Here is an 18694-nt window from a genome sequence, read left to right on the forward strand (position 1 = left end):
CATGGGAGTTTGGGCCAGTGTTTGTGTTCTTCAGGTGCTGCAGGTTCACCTCAGAAAAATGGTGACACTGTTCCTTAACTCGTGTCCGTGCTTTCCCCTTGGTGCACTGGGACATTGAACTTACATGTTGTATGTCAGTTAAAGCTCAAAAAAGTGGGCGGGGGCGGGGTAGTTTACTTCTTACTCAAACACTGTGGGGTGAAACTTAATAATTTGCCCTAACAAAGAAGAGCTTCAAAGTAGCTCTGGTTGAATAAGATGTTTTCCTGATAATTCTTGGCTGGAAGTAAAGTTGCATTTTGTTTTGTTTTGAAAAACAGTCTTTTAAAGATGTAAAATTCATTCTAGGGGCGCCTGGGTGGCTCATTTGGTTGAGCATCTGACTTCAGCTCAGGTCACAATCTCAACGGTTCTTGAGTTCGAGCCCCACGATGGGCTCTGTGCTGACAACTCAGAGCCTGGAGCCTTCTTCAGATTCTGTGTCTCCCTCTGTCTCTGATCCTCCCCTGCTCATTCTGTCTCTTTCTCTCAAAAATAAATAAAGAAAAATTTTTTTAATCTTTTATTCATTTTTGAGAGAAACAGAACGTGAGTAGGGGAGGGGCAGAGACAGAGGGAGACACAGAATCTGAAGACAGGCTCCAGGCTCTGAGCTGTCAGCACAGAACCTGACGTGAGGCTCCAACCCATGAACCACGTGATCATGACCTGAGCCGAAGTCAGATGCTTAGCCGACTGAGCCACCCAGGTGCCCCAAAAAACTTTTGTTAAAAAAAGATGTAAAAGTCATTCTAAGCTGGAGTCCTCTCTCCCTGCCCCTGCTCCCATGCAAAACACAGGCCTCATGGTGTAGTTTGCAGACCTCTGCTCAAGTAGAAAGCTCTTACTGTGACCAAGGGTCCTTGGAGAAGTGGCTGACTCTAAAGCTGGACAGCAGGGATAATAGAAGAAAAGCCTGGAGCTTTCATGAGGAAGTGTTGGAGAAAAGAAAGATGGGTCATGTCCAGAGGACCCAGTAGTCGACTTGAAAAAGCTGCCAGGGGCCAAAGCTGGAATGATTTGAGCTACAAAATAATGTTAATGATGGATTGTAATCCAAAGGATATAAAATAAGTATCTCTGAGTCTGTAACTAAATAAAGGGCTAGACAGACAACAGAGGGAGAAGAGAGAGATCTTCCTTAGGGAAGAATTCCAAGTAATAAATGTAGAAGGAATGAGGGCAATAGAAGATCACCCATTAGAACATCATGGTGGTAATTGCTGCAGGTAAGACGCAATGACAGATGTGAAAATAAGTGTGTCAAACTTTAGGGAGCCACAGGATACTTGCACACCGTCAGAGTGTCTCCCAAATATTAATTACTGTAGTAGTTGTAACCTGTCTGTAGATTGTATAGTATTCCTCCCTTCAAGGGTACAGCTTAAATCCTCTTCTCTGTGAGCGTGCCCTGGACTTTGCGACCCACTTTTAAGGCATATGTAAAGGAGGAAAGTGTTAACTTCTCAGTGGTGACACCTGGCAGAAACCACCTGGGCCAAGAGATGAGGGTCCATGTCACTGAGAGTAAGTTGTGCCAGTGCTGTGTACTCCTGACGTGATGTGACGAGGAAGGCAGTTTGCCCTGTGATATTCTAGATCCTTCCCACGTATCTGTAACGTCAGTCCAGTCATTAGGCAGAAAGGATAAGGCGTCCCTCACTGAGGAACATTCTACAAAATGCTGACCGACGCTCTTCCATAGTGTCCAAGTTATGACACACAGGGGACCACTGAGGAAGGTCAGAGCTTGGAGGCGATGGGGGGGTGGGGGTGGGGGACGAGATGAGTGAGTGTAGCACAGGTAGCCTGGGTGGGTGCCTGGAAAAGAAAAAGGATATGGCGGAACCGGTGAAACATGAATGAAGCTGGAGGTTCAGTTAGTAGTAAGGCCCTGTGTTACTGTCTTCGTTTTGATAACTGTGCTGGTGATGTTGGTGGAAGCTGGGTGAAGGGCGTGTGGCGGTGCTGGGGGTGGGGTGGGGGGCTCTGCAACTCCTCTCTGATCTCAGCTTGTTTCCATATTCACTTCAAAAAAAAAAAAACAAAAACCTTGACTCCTTATCCTGGATCGATCATCTGCTTTATGTTGAGCATCTAGGCATTTTTTAAATAACTCTTGGTCCCATTTATATTGGGAGGAAAATGTATTGATTTGCAAACTAAAGTTGACTTTGGAACGTCCATGTTGTTAATACTAGTTATTTCTCTTTCCAGGGGAGGCACCTGTGGCAGAAGTTTCCTCCTCTTTTGTGATCCTGTCTGTGTGCAGTTTAATGATACTAATAGTATTAATCGCAAACTGTGTATCCTGCTGTAAGGACCCGGAAATAGACTTCAAGGTGAGCACAGGTGGTGGGGACGTTTAAAAACCATCCTCTGATATATTGATCAGTAGAGTGCATATCACAGTCCCGTGGGAGCAAGGCCGGCCAGATCTGTGTGTAAGGGCCACACAGTGAATATAGCCTGCCAGCGTAAATAGTAATACTGTGGGCTGTGTGGTCTCTGTGAAGGCACCTCAGCTCTCAGCTTGCCGTTGTAGCGCTGTGTTGCTAGAGATACGAAAGATAAAACCAAATGGTGTGGCCGTGTGCCAGTAAAGCCACAAAAATAAGCGGTTTTGGAATTGGTCCACCAGCTGCAGTTTGCTGACCCTGCTTTAGAGCGTCATTGACAGTAACCACTTGCCTGTTTAATTTTCCTAAGTGAGGAATAAGGTATGATTGAATTTACTTGCTATAATAGCCTGTAAGGAAGAGCAGGCTGGTTTCTCCCCCTAAACTTTGTTTGCTGGTGAATTTGTGCTTGTTAGGATCATTGAGGCCAAGGGACCCCCAGTGTGTTTTGTGTTTGAGAAACCACAACTTTCATTTTACCTGAACCCTCTGGTTCTTTGAGGGGGAGAAAGAAGAGCCCTACCAATTATAAATCGTGGTGTGGGGGGACGCGAAGGAGAGACACTATAGAAGGGCTGGTGTTATAGCTGCACATGGGTAGAATCTGCCAGAAACCAGCTGGGCTGTCCAGCTCTGGAACTTACCGCGTGCCTGCTGGTGTACATCTGGGCTCCGTGAATACTTGTTAAAGAGGAAGACTTGAGAAACAAAAGGAAGGCACACAGAGAAAATGACCCTTACTGCGGAGCCCCGCTGGTTGTCCTCGAGCTGTCTGCAGGGGTCCTGAGGGCCACTGGTTCAAACTGGAGGGAAAAAGCTGTCTTCTAGCTAAAACCTTCCTTGGACACATCAGCCTTATTTCTAGAGCCTCACCCCTGTTTCTGTGTTTTCTTTACCTTGAGTCTGATGGCAGCTCCCAGAGAGGAGGAGATGTGGTATCCATTTGGCTCAGTGCTAACATTACACACCAGGAAGGCTGGAGGGAAAGACTAGCGCAGGCCATTTTCCTTAGAAGATTCTACCCCAAACGTGTAGGGCTTAACTTATTCAGAGCATCAGCGGCCAGGCCTTGGAGTCACTGCAGACGATTCCGTGGGAACTTGATACATATCCACACAGGGGCACAGTGGTGGGCAGAGAACCTCTGTCCCTTGACCGTCAGTCTTCCCGAGTATAGACGCCTTGCCATGTACAGACGCCTTGCCTTTTGGGGACAAGGATGAAGTCTGATCAGTGTTGCTGAAACTAAAATCCAGTCTCTCTCATGTGTCACAATGCCTCATTTTTGCCTTAGATTGTTCTGACCCAGCTGGGTCTCAGCATTGACCCAGGGAGTTTATTCTGACATAGGTTCTGGGAAATAGTGTTTTTACCAGGCTTCCCCAGGCAGTTCTGGTACAGGTGGCCCTGGGACCACAGTGGGTAGAGGACCCCCTCCAGCTGTGTAAGCCGTGACTGAAGATGAGTGTCCACACCTTTAGATTTAGAGCTGCAGTGTTACAGACCTTCGGCCCTTGGGAGCCCACTACAGAGCAGGAGGCTACAGCCTGATAAAGGACATGCCTGCCTGGGCAGCAGCTGGCCTAACTAGAAAAGCGGCCTTGTCTTCTCACCAGCCCCATTTTTATTATAATGCTGTTTACCTCCCCAAGTCTTTAGGGTCATCAACTGCCTCACGGTGTGTTGTGCTGCTGCCAGACTTTCCGGTGGCGTTGGTGTTAAGTAGGAGCGATGGATAAAATGTCTTTTTTGTAACGAGAGAAGCTTTAGGAATGTTCAAAAGGAAACTGAGCAAAGCTCTTCCATTGAGAGGTGCCTCACAGATTGAAGTTCAGCACCTCGTTGCTCCTACGCCCTCCCCCCCTTAAAAAAAGCAGTAATGTCCTAATGCATTTGACAGCAAAGGTGACATATGTGGGAATAGTGTTCTCCCACATGCATGTGAGAACATACGTGTCATATCAGAGAAATTGACCCGTATAACTTCTAGGGGCTTAGTGGGGATAGCAGGGGCAGGTGGTTAAAAAAGGAAAAGGAAAAGGCTATTCTCTGGAGGAAAGGACAACTGTCTTGCTCATGGATCTGTTCTCAGCTTCTGTTATGGTGCTTAGTGGGGTGATACTCATTATCTGAGTGAATGAATGACCTTTATCATCATCTGATGAATGTTGAATTCACACGGACACCAGGGTAGACCGAGCTCACTGGAATGATGATAGCAAGAGTCAGGGCAGCTCTCTGCTGAACGGAGTCACTGAAAAGATGTTCACCCCTGTATGGGCGCAGCCTTGGTTTTAAAGCCACCGTCTTCAGCAAACCAGTCATTCTTGGTGTGCTGAAGGTACTGACATGCCGCACAATGCCATACCGGCCGTCAGTCACGCCCTGGCGGTTTGCCCAGTTCAGTAACTCTCCCATCGTTCCTCTTTGCAGAGAAATAGGACTTCCTCAAAAATATCTTTTCTGAGTCTTTAACTGTCTTTATTTTGATGGAAATCATTGTAGATTGCCATTAGAAATGTGTATATAGTTTTAAAATAAAATGGATCTGTTTTGATTCAGTATGCAAAGGGATATGTGAAAATGAATAATAAAGAAAAAAGAAGAGTGTGAGCTCTAGTAACTTAAAAGTAAAATTTCAAACCAGAAGAGTGTTTCCACTTGAAGTTCTGTGGTCATTTTAGAAAATGTTGCATTTAACATCAAGCTATCAGTTGAAAAAGTTTAAAGTATGTACAATTTATTTTTAAACCTTATTTATTCTGCTGTTTGGTGTTGGAGAGCACAATTACATATGCTTTTTACTTAAGTAGGAAAAAAACCAAGGCAGCATGTTTCAGATGAGTGAATGAATGTTCACGTCTCAGATGTTAGCGTATATCTTCTTAATCGTTGCTCTCAAACTGGTTTATAGACGATATAACACTGGTCATCTTTTATTTTAGGAATTTGAAGATAATTTTGATGATGAGATCGATTTCACACCACCAGCAGAAGACACTCCCTCAGTTCAGTCCCCAGCAGAAGTTTTCACACTTTCAGTACCAAATATCTCACTACCAGCTCCGTCACGGCTCCAGTCTTCTGTAGGTAAGGCCTTGCATCCGGCTTCATGTTTCCATGGATCACTTCAGAGCGGTGAGAGTGGGAGCCTTGATGCTAACTACCTGGTGAAGTACCTGGGTCGCCGGTCTCGTCTGCTCGCTCCTCTCTCTCTGTTCCCTGGGGAAGCTGAATGGTGGTGGGGCCCCTCATGCCTGCAGGAGCTGAGCTTTTTCCTTCTGGGCCCTTGATCTGCTGTGAGAACACACTGGCCGCCTCTGGTCACTGCATGGAGCTCTCACACAGAGCTCCTGGCCTCCACTTGGGGAGGCTTCTCTACTAGCTCTTGATGCTGCTCGCCTGGCTGCCGGGCTGAGTAGGACGCTAGCCTCTTTCCGGGGTGTCCTGTGTTCGGGGAGGAGGGGTACATTTGGATATGTTAATTGGATTGACTTTTCATCCTAACATAGAGGTTTGGTTAGAGGCTGATTGACTTCTTGTTGTAAAACAGAAATACTAGCAATTCAAGAGTCAGGGATTTCTGAAGCTCCTGGGAGAAGGCTCTTCTGTCTGTTAGGTGCTGTTCCTGCATTCGTGGTGCTATGCACGGTGGTGCGGGTGTGGGGCCGTGTGCAGCCTGTAGTAGATCGGGCTGCTGTAGGCATGCATGACTGAAAGGGAAGTCAGGCGAAACACGAATAGTGGTACATTTCATAGAAAACATTTGTGAGGTTAAGTAAATTTAGTATTGGCAGTGTTGGCAACATTAAAAAACTAACACGTAGTGTTTACCTTTTAATTTTTGTAAATAATCATACTCTTACTTTGACCAAATAGTGAAATTTAAAAGGCGTCTGACATTGGGATATCCTGAGGATAACCTAAGTAACCTAAGATATGTGTGTATTTATAAATGGAAAGGTTTTCTCCTGTCTTTGCTTACGTGGTAATAGGCTTTCCTTTATACTTAAGGGAAGCCCTGACAGAATTCTCTAGGGCCTTTTCCATCCTGGAGTCTTAATGCCCGTGAATCAATTTCAAGTAATAGAATCCTGACTCAGATCAGTGTACATAGAAAGGGGACTCTCTGGATGCTTGGAACCAGGCGATGGGAAGGGTAGGGATGAGGCAGACCTTAGAGACAACTGGAGCCAGGAACTTGGACACCATCACACCTTTCGTCCATCCTTCACTCCTGAGGACTCTTTGTGTGTTGGCTTAAATCCCGCACACTGGCTTCTCTCCTCACCTCGGAGCGGGGCTGCTGCCAGTTCGGGTTCAGAGCCTTGCTCCCGGAAGAGAGGAGCGTCTCTCTCCTCGGAAACCTCCGCAGAGGTGTTCTGGTTGGCTTCCCCCGAGTCTTATGATGTTGACCCCTCATTGTGAGCAAGAAGGCGTGGCAGAGAAGGGCCTGATGACTTCTGTCCAAGACATAGCGGGGAGGGACCAGAGACCCGCAGTGTAGTGACCTAGACAGCCATTCTCATTATGTTTGTACCCCTTTCTGCGTTTCTGAAGCCCTCTATTCTAAATTCCTTTTTTTTTTTTTAAGTTTATTTATTTATTTTGAGAGATCGAGACCGTGGAAATGGGGGAGGGGCAGAGAGATGGAGACTGAGAATCCCAAGCAGGCTCTGCACTATCAGCGTGAGCCCGATGCGGGACTCAAACTCATAAACCGTGACATCATGACCTGAGCTGAAGTGAAGAGTTGAACGTTTAATTGACTGAGCTGCCCAGGCACCCCAAAATCCCTTCTTACTAGGGAGAAATTATTTTTAATTTCTCTGCATAGAGACTATTCTGCGTAGAATAGTTCCAGAATATTTCTGTGATCTTGGGATAGAAGAGGCCTATCCAAGCTTGACACCAAATTTAGAAACCATAAAGAAAAATATTGGCAAATTTTATTCATAAAATGGAATATTCTGTATGATAAAAGACACCATAAACAAATTTGACAAAAGTAGCAAAAATATTTGTAAACTACAAAAAAAATCTAGAAAACCTTGTTACGTATTAATATATATTAAGGTTACAAACAAACATAAGACTAACAGTTCAATAGGCAAAAATAGGTCAAGGATATAAAAGAAATTTATGAAAAGAAACTCAAATGGCCAATAAAAAATGGAACATCACTATTAATTAAAGAAATACAAAGTTAAAGTAAGATGGTAACAGCTTGGGGTGCCTGGGTGGCTCAGTCAGTTAAGCGTCCGACTTCAGCTCAGTTCATGATCTCACAGTCCGTGGGCTCAAGCCCCGCCTCAGGGTCTGTGCTGACAGCTCGGAACCTGGAGCCTGCCTTGGATTCTGTGTCTCCCTCTCTCTCTGTCCCTCCCCTGCTCGTGCTCTGTCTCTCTCTCTCAAAATAAATAAACGTTAAAAAGAAAAAAGATAACAGCTCAACAAAGAGAAGAGGGGGAGAGGGGTGATGTGTGGGAGATAGGCACTTGGACACTCACTGCTAGCGGGACTGTCAGTTGATAGAGACATTCTTTCCCAAGGGTACTCTGACAGTATGTATCTGTGTTTACTCTTGATCCCACCGTTGCACTCTTAGTAGCTTATTTAGGTCAGTAGGCAAATAAATATCTACAAAGGAGTTTATTGCAGCATTGTTTGGCAGTGGAAACAGATTAAATGTCTGTCAGTATGGAACTTGTTAAATGGTGATAAGTCCATAATGTGGAGTATTATGTAGTCCTATAAAAGGATGAAAGATACTTGTGACGTATTAAGTGAAAAAAGTACATCGCATATTCAAAAGCAAGTCTGTTAGAAACTATACACTTTTTCCTTTTTTTTCCTTTTTAAAATGTATTTTATGGGGCGCCTGGGTGGCTTAGTCGGTTAAGCGTCTGACTTTTGCTTAGGTCATGATCTCGCGGTTCGTGGGTTCAAGCCCCACGTCGGGCTCTGTGCTGACTGCCAGCTCAGAGCCTGGAGCCTATTTTGGAGTCTGTATCTCCCTCTCTCTCTGACCCTCCCCTTCTCATGCTGTCTCTCTCTCTCTCTCTCTTTCTCCTAGAAATAAATAAAAATATTTAAAAAATGTATCTAATTTTTTGAGTAGATAATATAGTTATACAGTTCAAAATCAAACTGTGAAAAGGTACAAATAGTGAAAAGTCTCTAATCTTTGAACCTGACCTCAGCTCCTACCCCCAGGTTCTGTACCTAACCACTCTTCTTGGTTTCTTATACATCTTTCCGGACTTTCTTGGTATAAATATTCCCATTTACCCACTGCCTCCCCCCAGCACACTCTTTTTTCACTCATAGGTGGCATGATAAAAAAATGCTGCCTTTTTTCCCACTTAACAGCTAAACCTTAGAGGTATTTCTGTTTGCATAAAAAGAGCTTATTTATTCCTGCTTATAATTTATACTATTAAGGGGCACCTGGGTGGCTCAGTCAGGCACCCAACTTTGGCTCAGGTCATTGATCTCATGGTTTGTGAGTTTGAGCCCCACATCGGGCTCTCTGCTGTCAGCACAGACTGTGCTTTGGATTCTCTCTGCTCCCCCCCTCCCCTGCTCATTCTCTCTCTCTCTCTCAAAATAAGTAAACTCGTAAAAAAGATTATACTATTGAAATTGTATGGACTGAGCACAGTTTATTTAACCAGCCTCCTAGTGATGGATATTTGGGTTGCTTCTAATCTTAGGCCATTAAAAATAAAGGTTTTACCTATGTTGGTTTGCACATTGGTGTTGGGCTGGTGTATTTGTAGAATACATTTTCAAAAGTGGTCAGAGTGCATGTGTTTAGAATTCCAAGCGATATTGCCAACTCACCCTCCACAAGGAGCTGTGCTCATTTATGTCCCTGCTGTCTGAGGTTCAGATGGTCTGTGCTGCTGGTGAATCTAATGTGGTACCAGTTCAGATTAGCTTGTTATAAATTTAGGTGATAATTGTAATCTCCATGGTAACTACTAAGAAAATAACTAGTAAATATGGAAACAGAAAATGAAGAAATCAAAATGTATATCAAAAAAGTTAAGTATACACAAAATAGAATTTGTTAATGCTTCGTGATTTTAATATAGCTAAATTTAACAGCTTTTTAAGCTGGGAATTTTGCAGTCTCGTTTTTTAATTTTAATTTCTAAAATTAATTTTATTTATTTATTTTTAGCGTTAGAGCTTTTTTATGTCTTAAGAAATCTTTTTCCATTCTGTGATCAAAATGATACTTAACTACTTTTTTTTCTACAATGTTTTAAGGTTTTACTTTGTTAAATAATCCATAGCCCATCCTGAATTGATTTTTGGGTATGGTGTTAGGGGCTCCGAGTTTGTTTGCTTTTTTTTTTTTTTACAGATAACTGTGTTTTCCTCAGCTTCATTCACTGAGCGGCCCTCCCATCCTTCCCTGCAGTTTTAGTTCCATGTGTGTGTGGGTCTGTCGTCGGCTTTCTGTTCTATTTCACTAGTTTGTCAGTTCCTTGTTCCACAGTCACACTGTCGTAATTATAATAGCTTCATAATAATGATGTGATTTGCACATTTTTCTCCCTGTTGGTTTTTTTTACTCTTGCAATAGTGTCCTTTGATACGCAGAAGGTTTTAATTTTGATGAAGTCCAGTTAATCTGTTTTTTTTTCTTTTGTTGCTTGTGCTTTTAGTGTCCTACATAAGAAACTTTGTCAAACTCAAGATCATGAAGATTTACGCCAGTGTTATCTTCTATAATCTCTATAGTTTTAGCTTTGAAATTTGCATTAATATTTGCATATGGTGTGAGGTGAACATCCAGGTTCATTCTCTTACAGGCAGCTAGCTAGTTGCCCCAGCATGATTTCTGAAGAGACTGTTCTTCTCCCATTGAATTATCCTAGGACCTTGTTGACTATTAGTTTATCATATTTGTGTGGGTTTATCTGGGGACTCACGATTAATTCCATTGATCTGTGGTCTAGCCTTATGCCAGTACCACAGTTTTGGTTATTGTAGTTTTGTGGTAAGTTTTGGAATTGAGAAGTTTATGAGTCTTCCAACTTTGTTTTTGTTTTTTTGGGATTGTTTTGTTTTGGCTATTCAGAGTCCTGTGCAATTCCATATGATTTTTAGGATCAGCTTTTCCATTTCTGCAAAATAGGCCATTGGGATTTGTATGTGCATGTATGTACCATTTTGGTTCCCTTCTCATTCCCTTTCATTTATATTTTGTAGGAATTTTCTTGGGGTTACAGTTATCTTAAATTTATAACAGTTGTATTTCAGTTGATACCAACTTATCTTCGATACCATATAAAAACTGCAACTCAGTCCCGTCCTTTTATATTATCACAAATTACATGTTCATACATTGTATGCCCATTAACATAGATTTGTCATTTTTTTATGTGTTCATCCTTTAAATCGTGTAGGAAATAAAGAGTATATGCACATGAAAAATACATTTATGCCGACTTTTATATTTACCAGTGATTTTTATTTGGTCATGTGGCTTCCAGTTATGCTTAGCATCCTTTTATTTTAGTCTGAAGGACTCCCTTTAACACTTCTTGTAGGGCAGGTGCAGTGGTAGCTGTCTCCCTAAACTTGTATTCATCTGGAGGTGTCTTAATTTCTCCTTTGTTTTAGAAGATGTTTTTGCCAGGTTGACGGTTTTTCTCCTTTGGCACTTTATATGTGCCGTCCAACTGCCTTCTGGCCTCCATGGTTTCTGATGAGTAATCAGTTGTTAATCTTATTGAAGATCACTTGTATGTGATGAGGTGCTCCCTTTTGCTGCTTTCAGGGTTCTCCATCTTTGGCTTTTGGCAGTTTGATTATGATGCATCTCAGTGTGGGTTTCTTTGAGTTTGTCTTAGTTGGACTTTGTTGATTCATGCCTTTTATCAGATTGGGACATTTTTAAACCACCGTATCTTCAAGTATTCTTTCTGACCCCTTTCCCCTCTTTTTCTGGGACTCTCATCATGCATGTGAGTGTCCACTTGGTGGTGTCCCATGAGCCCCTTAGCCTTTGCTCATTGATTGTTTTTTTTTTTCATTCTTTTTTCTTTCTACCTCAGCCTGGATAATTTTATTTGAACTTGCTTTAAGTTCACTGATTCTTCTGTCTGCTCACATCTGTGGTTGAACCCCTTTAGTGAATTATTTTGTTTCAGTTATTATACTTTTCAGCTGCAGATTTATATTTGGCTCCTTTTACTAATTTGTATCGTTATTGATCTTCTCCACTTACCGGGACATCGTTCTCCTGGTTTCCTTTAGCTCTTTGAACATGTTTAAGACGATTGATTTAGGGGCGTCTTGGTGGCTCAGTCGGTTAAGCATCTGACTTCGTCTCAGGTCATGATCTCGCCGTTCGTGGGTTCGAGTTCTGCGTCAGGCTCTGTGCAGGCAGCTCAGAGCCTGGAGCCTGTTTCAGATTCTGTGTCTCCCTGTCTCTCTCTACCCCCTCCCCATGCTCTGTCTCTCTGTCTCAAAAATAAATAAACTATTTTTTTATTTAAACAGAGACAGAGCATGAGTAGAGGAGGGGCAGAGACAGAGGAAGACACAGAATCTGAAAAAGGCTCCAGGCTCTCAGCTGCCTGCATAGAGCCCGATATGGGGCTCCAACCCATGAACTGCGAGATCATGACCTGAGCCGAAGACGGATGCTTAACCGACTGAGCCACCCAGGCACGGCCCCCCCCTTTTAAATAGTTTTTAGATAAAAATTAAAAAAAAAAAAAAGACGATTGATTTAAAGTCTTGTCTAGTAAGGCCACCGTCTGTTTTCTCAGGGACTCTTCCTTTTACCTTTCCTTTGTACCTGTGAGTGGGCCATATTGTCTTGTTTCTTTGCATGTTTTGTAGTTTTCTTGTTGAAAATTGGACAATTTGAATGATATGATGTGCACAGAAGAAAGGAAAAGAAAAAAAGTACTCTGTGGGTCTTTGCTGATTAGCTCTGTGTCGATTCACTCCTTCCCCAGGCCTCTTACAGCTCTGCTGGAGTCCTCACCTCCTGCTTGTGCAGGGCGTAAAGCCTAGCTGGAGGTGAAAGTTATATTCTTTTTACTGTGAGTGTGTGTCCTTCCCTGAGCGTGCAGGGCCTCTCAGCCTTTCTCCATATATTTGAATAGCTTTTCAAAGCCCGTCTCCCACTCCACCTCTGCAAATCTCACTCCCCAGCTTTTCTGCTAAAGTTTTCAGCCTGTCTGTTGTTTACCTTAGCTGTTATTTCTTTTACCCCAGGTGGACGTGTCTTGTCCGTTTGGCTTTCGCTATTTTTGAGGAAATCCATCCTGATAGAATTCTGAGTTTGGGGAAACCAAGGGAAGCCATTTGTGGTAGTCCTTCAGTGAAACCTCTGGTGAAAAGAAACACAGTTCCACAGGACCTCAATCAGGCCCACCGTGCTCTCATGGGAACGTGTGTGGTCATTATGACTGCTGCTGCCTGGGGGGGCTGGGAGTGGGTGGGGCCATCATAAATTAAAGACACAAAGAAATTGTGCCCTGTTTCAATGGCCTTTCTCCTGGTTTGATTTGGTTGCTGTAAATCTTTGTCTTTCAGAATTCTGATAAGGTTGACAGTGATGGTTTTTGACAAGGTACTCACTTCTACCCTGGAACTAAGGACTAAGTAAAAGCCAATGGAATGGTGATCAGTAGGAGTTAGAGTAGAGTAGGTTAGATCAGAAAACACAGTGCCTGGGTGTATGGGTCACTCCGTTGGTTAAGCATTGACTCTTGATTTCAGCTGAGGTCATGATCTTGCGGTTCGTGAGTTCAGGCCCCACGTTGGAGTCTGCACTGACTGTATGGAGCCTGCTTGGGATTCTCTCTCTCTATGCCCCTCCCCTGCTTGCATGCATGCTTGCTCTCTCCCTTGCGCGTGCTCTCTCTCAAGCAAACAAACAAAAAGAAAACAGTGCAAAGTATTCAAGAATCAGGGTAGGAAACTCATTCAAGAAAATATTGTCAGTTTTGGGGCGCCTGGGTGGCTAGTCGGTTGAGCGTCCGACTTCGGCTCAAGTCATGATCTTGCGGTTCGTGGGTTCGAGCCCCGCATCGGGCTCTGTGCTGACGGCTAGCTCAGAGCCTGGAGCCTGTTTCGGATTCTGTGCCTCCCTCTCTCTCTGATCCTCCCCTGCTCATGCTGTCTCTCTCTCTCTCTCAAAAATAAAAATAAAATATTAAAAAAAATATATTGTCAGTCTTAAAACTTGAAACTGTTTTGTCAATATTAGTTTGAAAGTGATGGTGTATAAATATATATATATGAGAATTTCTACTTTTATTTTCTACCTTTGTGTTGATAAGCTTTAACTTTATGTTCATGTTTGTACTTTAGATCATGTATTTAGTATTTGTTTTATTTCAGTTAAATGCCCACATTTAGTTTTTATGTTCTTTTTCCTACAGAAGGTTTGAAGTCCCAAGTTGCCCGCCACAGTCTAAACTATATACAGGAAATTGGAAATGGCTGGTTTGGAAAGGTAAAATGTTCATGTTTACTTTTTTTCCCCTTCCTAGTAATAGTGTTTGGAATTTAAAGCTAATTAAGAATTGTACTGTATGACATTGCACGTTCTCCTTGGGTGCTATGGTACAGACTGAGTCCCCTCATTATGCCCTGAAGCTGGCCCCAGGAAGATAAACGTCAGCATGTCTAGGTGGATACATTTTTCCAAGAAGGTCTTTAATTTATATATCAGATGCTTTTCTAATTGTTGGTCTAAGGACATTAAGAAGGGAAAAGAGACTGGAATTTTGGAAGCTTTTTATTCTCCTCAAGTTAAATTATTATTATTATTTTTTTCGTTCACCTCCCTTTCTTCCTGCCTTGCTTGTGATACAGAAACACTTTACACTTGTTGATGCACAGTATTATTATAGTGAAAACCATGACAGAGGACAGTTCTCTGTTCCTCCTGACCTGTCAAGGGACGAATAGTAACAATTTCTTGTTGCTCCTTTTATCAAGGGGTGCTCAGAAGTACTGATTTTGTTATAATGGCTATTTCCATGATGTAGCTAGCAGTCATTCTGGGTACAAGGTTCCTAACTGAGTGGTGGTCGCCTCATCAGTAGGGTGGGCAAGACGAGAAGATGTACATGCTCACTGTTAGGCGTCTTGGCGCTCCGTCAGAGTTGTTTGTCAGTCCTGTATCTTTGATGTCATCCCGCCTTTATTAGTCACTGAATCTTCTAAGCCATATAGCAAAACCTGTTATGTATGGCACATTGTTCTCGGCACGGAGGGTACAGTGTGGGGGAGGATGGGTGATGTCCTGACCTGCGTGGAGTCTACGGGTGTGGCGGCAAACGAGAGGGAACCCTTGCCCCGACGAAGCTTCAGTCGCTAGCTGAGGAGAATGTGTGGGGGGATCAGACAGTAAACAGTCGGGAGTAGGAGATGGGCCTAGAGGGGTGTGTGGGAGCCAGGTGATGGGAGACAGTGTATGCATTCAGAGACTTTTACATGGAGTGAGAGGGAGAGAACTCGGGCGTCCGAGACCTGAGTAATGTAGTCTGGCTTCCCTTTACAACGATCAGTTACTTTGTAGAGGGCCAAGGGGAAAGTGGAGAAATTGCTTAGAAGGCCGCTGCAGTCGTACAGGCGAGATGGAGGCAGGCTTGGACCTGGATGATAGCACAGAGTGGTGACAAGTGGTGTGAGCCAAGATGGATTTTCACATAAGAGCATGCGGGACTGGGGATGGATCCGATGTGGAGTCTGGGCTGGGGGTGAGGTGGGGGAGGGGGAGGGTCAAGGACGGCTGCCTGTGGCCTGATTGGTGGGAGGAATAGAATTGCTGTCCAGTGAAATGGGAAAGATTAAGGAGAAGCAGGTGTGGAGGAGGAAGTCAGGAGTTCGCTTTTGGGTAGGTTGGGTGTGCGATGGCTCGTAAGCATCCAGAAGGAGAGATCGGTAAGCATTTGGAAATACACATCTAGAGTTCAAGGGTGAGGGTCCAGGCCAAAGACAGACATTTGGGAGAAGTGAGTGTATAGCTGGATTTCAAAGGGAAGAGACTAGATGGAATCACTGAGACCGTGAATGTGGGGAAAGGGAGACACGTGGGGCCTAGGCCCTTAGGGTCTGGTCGGGAGGGGTCAGCGCAGTCAGGGACAGCCAGTGATGGGAATGGAGGTAATTGGTGGGAGGGAGCGGGTGTAGGAGAGTGGGGTGTTCTGAGGGTCGAAGAAGGAGACCCAAGAAGATGAATGGTAGTGAATGCTGCTGACGGACTAAGAGAAGACTGGGACAAGTGGGACTTGGCCACGTGAGGTCCATGGTATTGTCAAAAGAGGCTGTTTAGGGGTCACGTCCTCACGCAGCAGGCGCACGGGAGAGTGGAGACGGCTTATTTAGACAGCCCTGTTGAGTTTTACTGTAAAAGGGAGCAGAGACGTGGAGTACGAGCTGTTTGGGACCATCCAAGGACCAGGGGAAGGTGGTTTTGGTTTCTTTGCTTTTTATAGGATGTGTAACTATTTTAGCCTCTTTACGCTATAGGGGAGAAAGTGATAATGCAGGAGAGAGAAAGGGGGAATACTGCAGGAGTTCTCTTGAAACGGGAATAAAAACAGCATGTGGATACAGGTGCTGGTGTCAAATGCGGAAGTCCACTTCTGGTTATTTTATTCAGTGAACAGGAGGCCAGTTTGAAAGGGAGGAGCACAAAGACACGTTGAGAGTTTGAACAGGTGGAGGAGGTGTGAAAGAGTCCTCCTGGGAAATCTATCAAGTAGGGAATGCGGTGGGAGGACGGGAGTGCTGAGGACCCTCACAAATTTGAAACGAGGCCAGTTGCTGTGGTCGTGTGTGTGGGTTTTGTCTACATTTGATGTTACTGTAGGCAGGTAGTTGAATGTAAGGAGGACTAGGGTTTGGCTGAGCTCCAGGGCCTTAGCAAGAGTGGCGAAGGGGGTAGTGATAGTGGAGGATCATGGACCCTAAGCTGCCAGGGAGGGGAGGGCTCCCTGTGGTCGGGTGGGTGGTGGAGTGCTGCTATCATGAATGGATCTGGAGGCCAAGTTGTGTGCTTGTTGGGTTAGATGGTTGAAGTGAGCTTGAAATCAGAGGATTGGTAGAGAAGGAGAAGTTAAAATTCAAGGTTTGGGGGACACCTGGGTGGCTCAGTCAGTTAAGTGTCTGACCAGTTCAGGAGGGCTCTGCTAACAGCGTGGAGCCTGCTTTGGATCCTAAGTCCCTCTCCCTCTCTGCCCCTACCCAATCATGTTCTGGGTTTTGGGCATGATCGTTATTAGCTAGGTGGAGTCATAATAGAAAAGAGTATTGGAAGGGAGGTAAAAAACCTAAGAGGTCAGAATGTTGAATGAATTGTCCCTGCTGACATTGAAGGCCAAGGATGATGGCAGTGGTGGTGGAGAGAAATGGCGAGATTATCCTCATCTTTATCTGAGGACTGTTAGGCTTATGATAGATGTACAGGGTAGTTATTTGAAACCAGGAATATGACTTGGTTAAATTATCCGAATTTCTTGTTCTTTTTCTGCCCATACATTCCTTAATAAACACAATACATGCTGTTCACGGTCTTATTCTCATTTTCCAGGGTATTAAAATTAATCTACTTGATAAAATATTAAAAACTATTTCAAAAAAAAGGCTTTTAGTTTTGATCATTCTTGAATTAAGTGAAAACTTTCGCTTCATCATCATTTTCATCTTAAATATTATATTTTTAGAACACTTCTGTATTGCCCATTATCTTTGGTATTCCGCTTGTACTGTGCTCTTGTTTTCATTCACTTTGTATTCTGTTCATTTCATATTTTCTCCTGTTTTAAATGAAGTTTCAGTACAAGATAAAGATCTGGAATAATTGCAATGCCATAGATTTTTAAAGTTACAATGCAATGATAATATGTTTGTACACTGCTGTTTGTCCCTTTACTTTCTCTTACGTGAAGGAGACAGAATAACAAAACCCAGCTGAAGTGTTTTGAGAAACATTTGAGTTCTGTTTGAACTGAACTTATGAATTACTCTTTTGTGATGTCACTGGTAATATTCGTGAAAGTATAGTACATTCTTAAAGAGAAAAACAGGATACGTAGATGAATGCTGTCAGTATCCAATAAACAGTTTAAGACAAGGAAAACATTTTCACTTCACAAGCTTTCCTGAGTGTTTTCATAATAGAGGGCCTTCTGATTATTGCTTAATTTATTTTCCTGGATTCCGTTTCCTGATAAATGAGAGCTGCTACTTTACCATTTTGATGGAAGTGAAATGAAAACCTGTTCTTTGGTTTTAGGTCCTCCTCGGGGAGATTTACACAGGCACTAGTGTAGCGAGAGTGATAGTGAAGGAGTTAAAAGCGAGTGCGAGCCCAAAGGAACAAGATGCTTTTTTGAAAAATGGCGAACCTTACTAGTAAGTAAACCTTAAGATGTGTTTTGTAAACATAGTCGGGGGTCTATTGAGGATCAGGTGTTTGAAACGACTTTGCAGTGTATCATATTTAAATTGTGGTGAATGTTAAAACTTCGATTACTGTCTGAACAGTTGAACTCGCTCGCTCCATGATGAACAAACACTATGACTTTTCTTTTCCCCAGTGTTCTTCAGCATCCAAATATTCTTCAGTGTGTGGGGCAGTGTATAGAAGCAATTCCCTATCTCCTGGTGTTTGAGTTCTGTGACCTGGTAAGTTTTTAGTGGAAATTCAAGGCCAAGCATTCAGAACGTTACATCCAGGTGTTTTTGACAGATAGAAATGCTGGATGAGGGACTGCTTTCACTTCTGTCCCCATTTTACAAGATGTACTTTACAAGCACATCTAGGATGTGCTAAGTCATTACCTTTTGAAAATAGTATTGATGGACACTTACGTCAGTGTTGTTTTTACACTCTATCCCTGTGCGGAGCTGTTTGCATGCATTTCATTTCATCATATTTATCTACACTTTCTATATGATTAAAGTAAGGCTCACGGAGATTGAGAAAATGTTGTTTAGAGCCAGAGCTTGGATCGAGGATTGCCCTTCCCAAGAGCTTGAGGTCTTGACTTCAGGTAGGCAGTTTGAAGTACCTTTCCCCAATAAGGTAATCTTACCTGTAGAGTACCTGTGACCTGTCAGGTTTTTCAAATAGTGAATGTACATGCCATTTATATTTTTAAATAATTAGATGATTTTTTAACCCAAAATTAATAGCCTCACTTCTTAGCATGACAGTGTTACTCACTGAGAGTTGTAAGTTGCAAAAGCTATGTTTGTACAGT

At 43.3% G+C, this 18694-nt stretch overlaps 1 protein-coding gene across 1 annotated transcript in view; it reads left to right on the forward strand.

Moving 5' to 3' along the window:
• LMTK2 (lemur tyrosine kinase 2) overlaps positions 1-18694 on the forward strand; it is a 78881-nt gene that overhangs the window by 18494 nt on the left and 41693 nt on the right. Inside the window, exons 2-6 of the mRNA XM_039226058.1 lie at positions 2257-2381; positions 5384-5528; positions 13859-13932; positions 17725-17843; positions 18029-18116. Coding sequence (XP_039081989.1) covers positions 2257-2381; positions 5384-5528; positions 13859-13932; positions 17725-17843; positions 18029-18116 — 551 coding nt within the window. The remainder of the gene's footprint in view (positions 1-2256; positions 2382-5383; positions 5529-13858; positions 13933-17724; positions 17844-18028; positions 18117-18694) is intronic.

This window comes from Hyaena hyaena, unplaced genomic scaffold (assembly GCF_003009895.1).
Source record: "Hyaena hyaena isolate Hyena2069 unplaced genomic scaffold, ASM300989v1 scaffold_20, whole genome shotgun sequence".
Taxonomy (NCBI): Eukaryota; Metazoa; Chordata; class Mammalia; order Carnivora; family Hyaenidae; genus Hyaena; species Hyaena hyaena.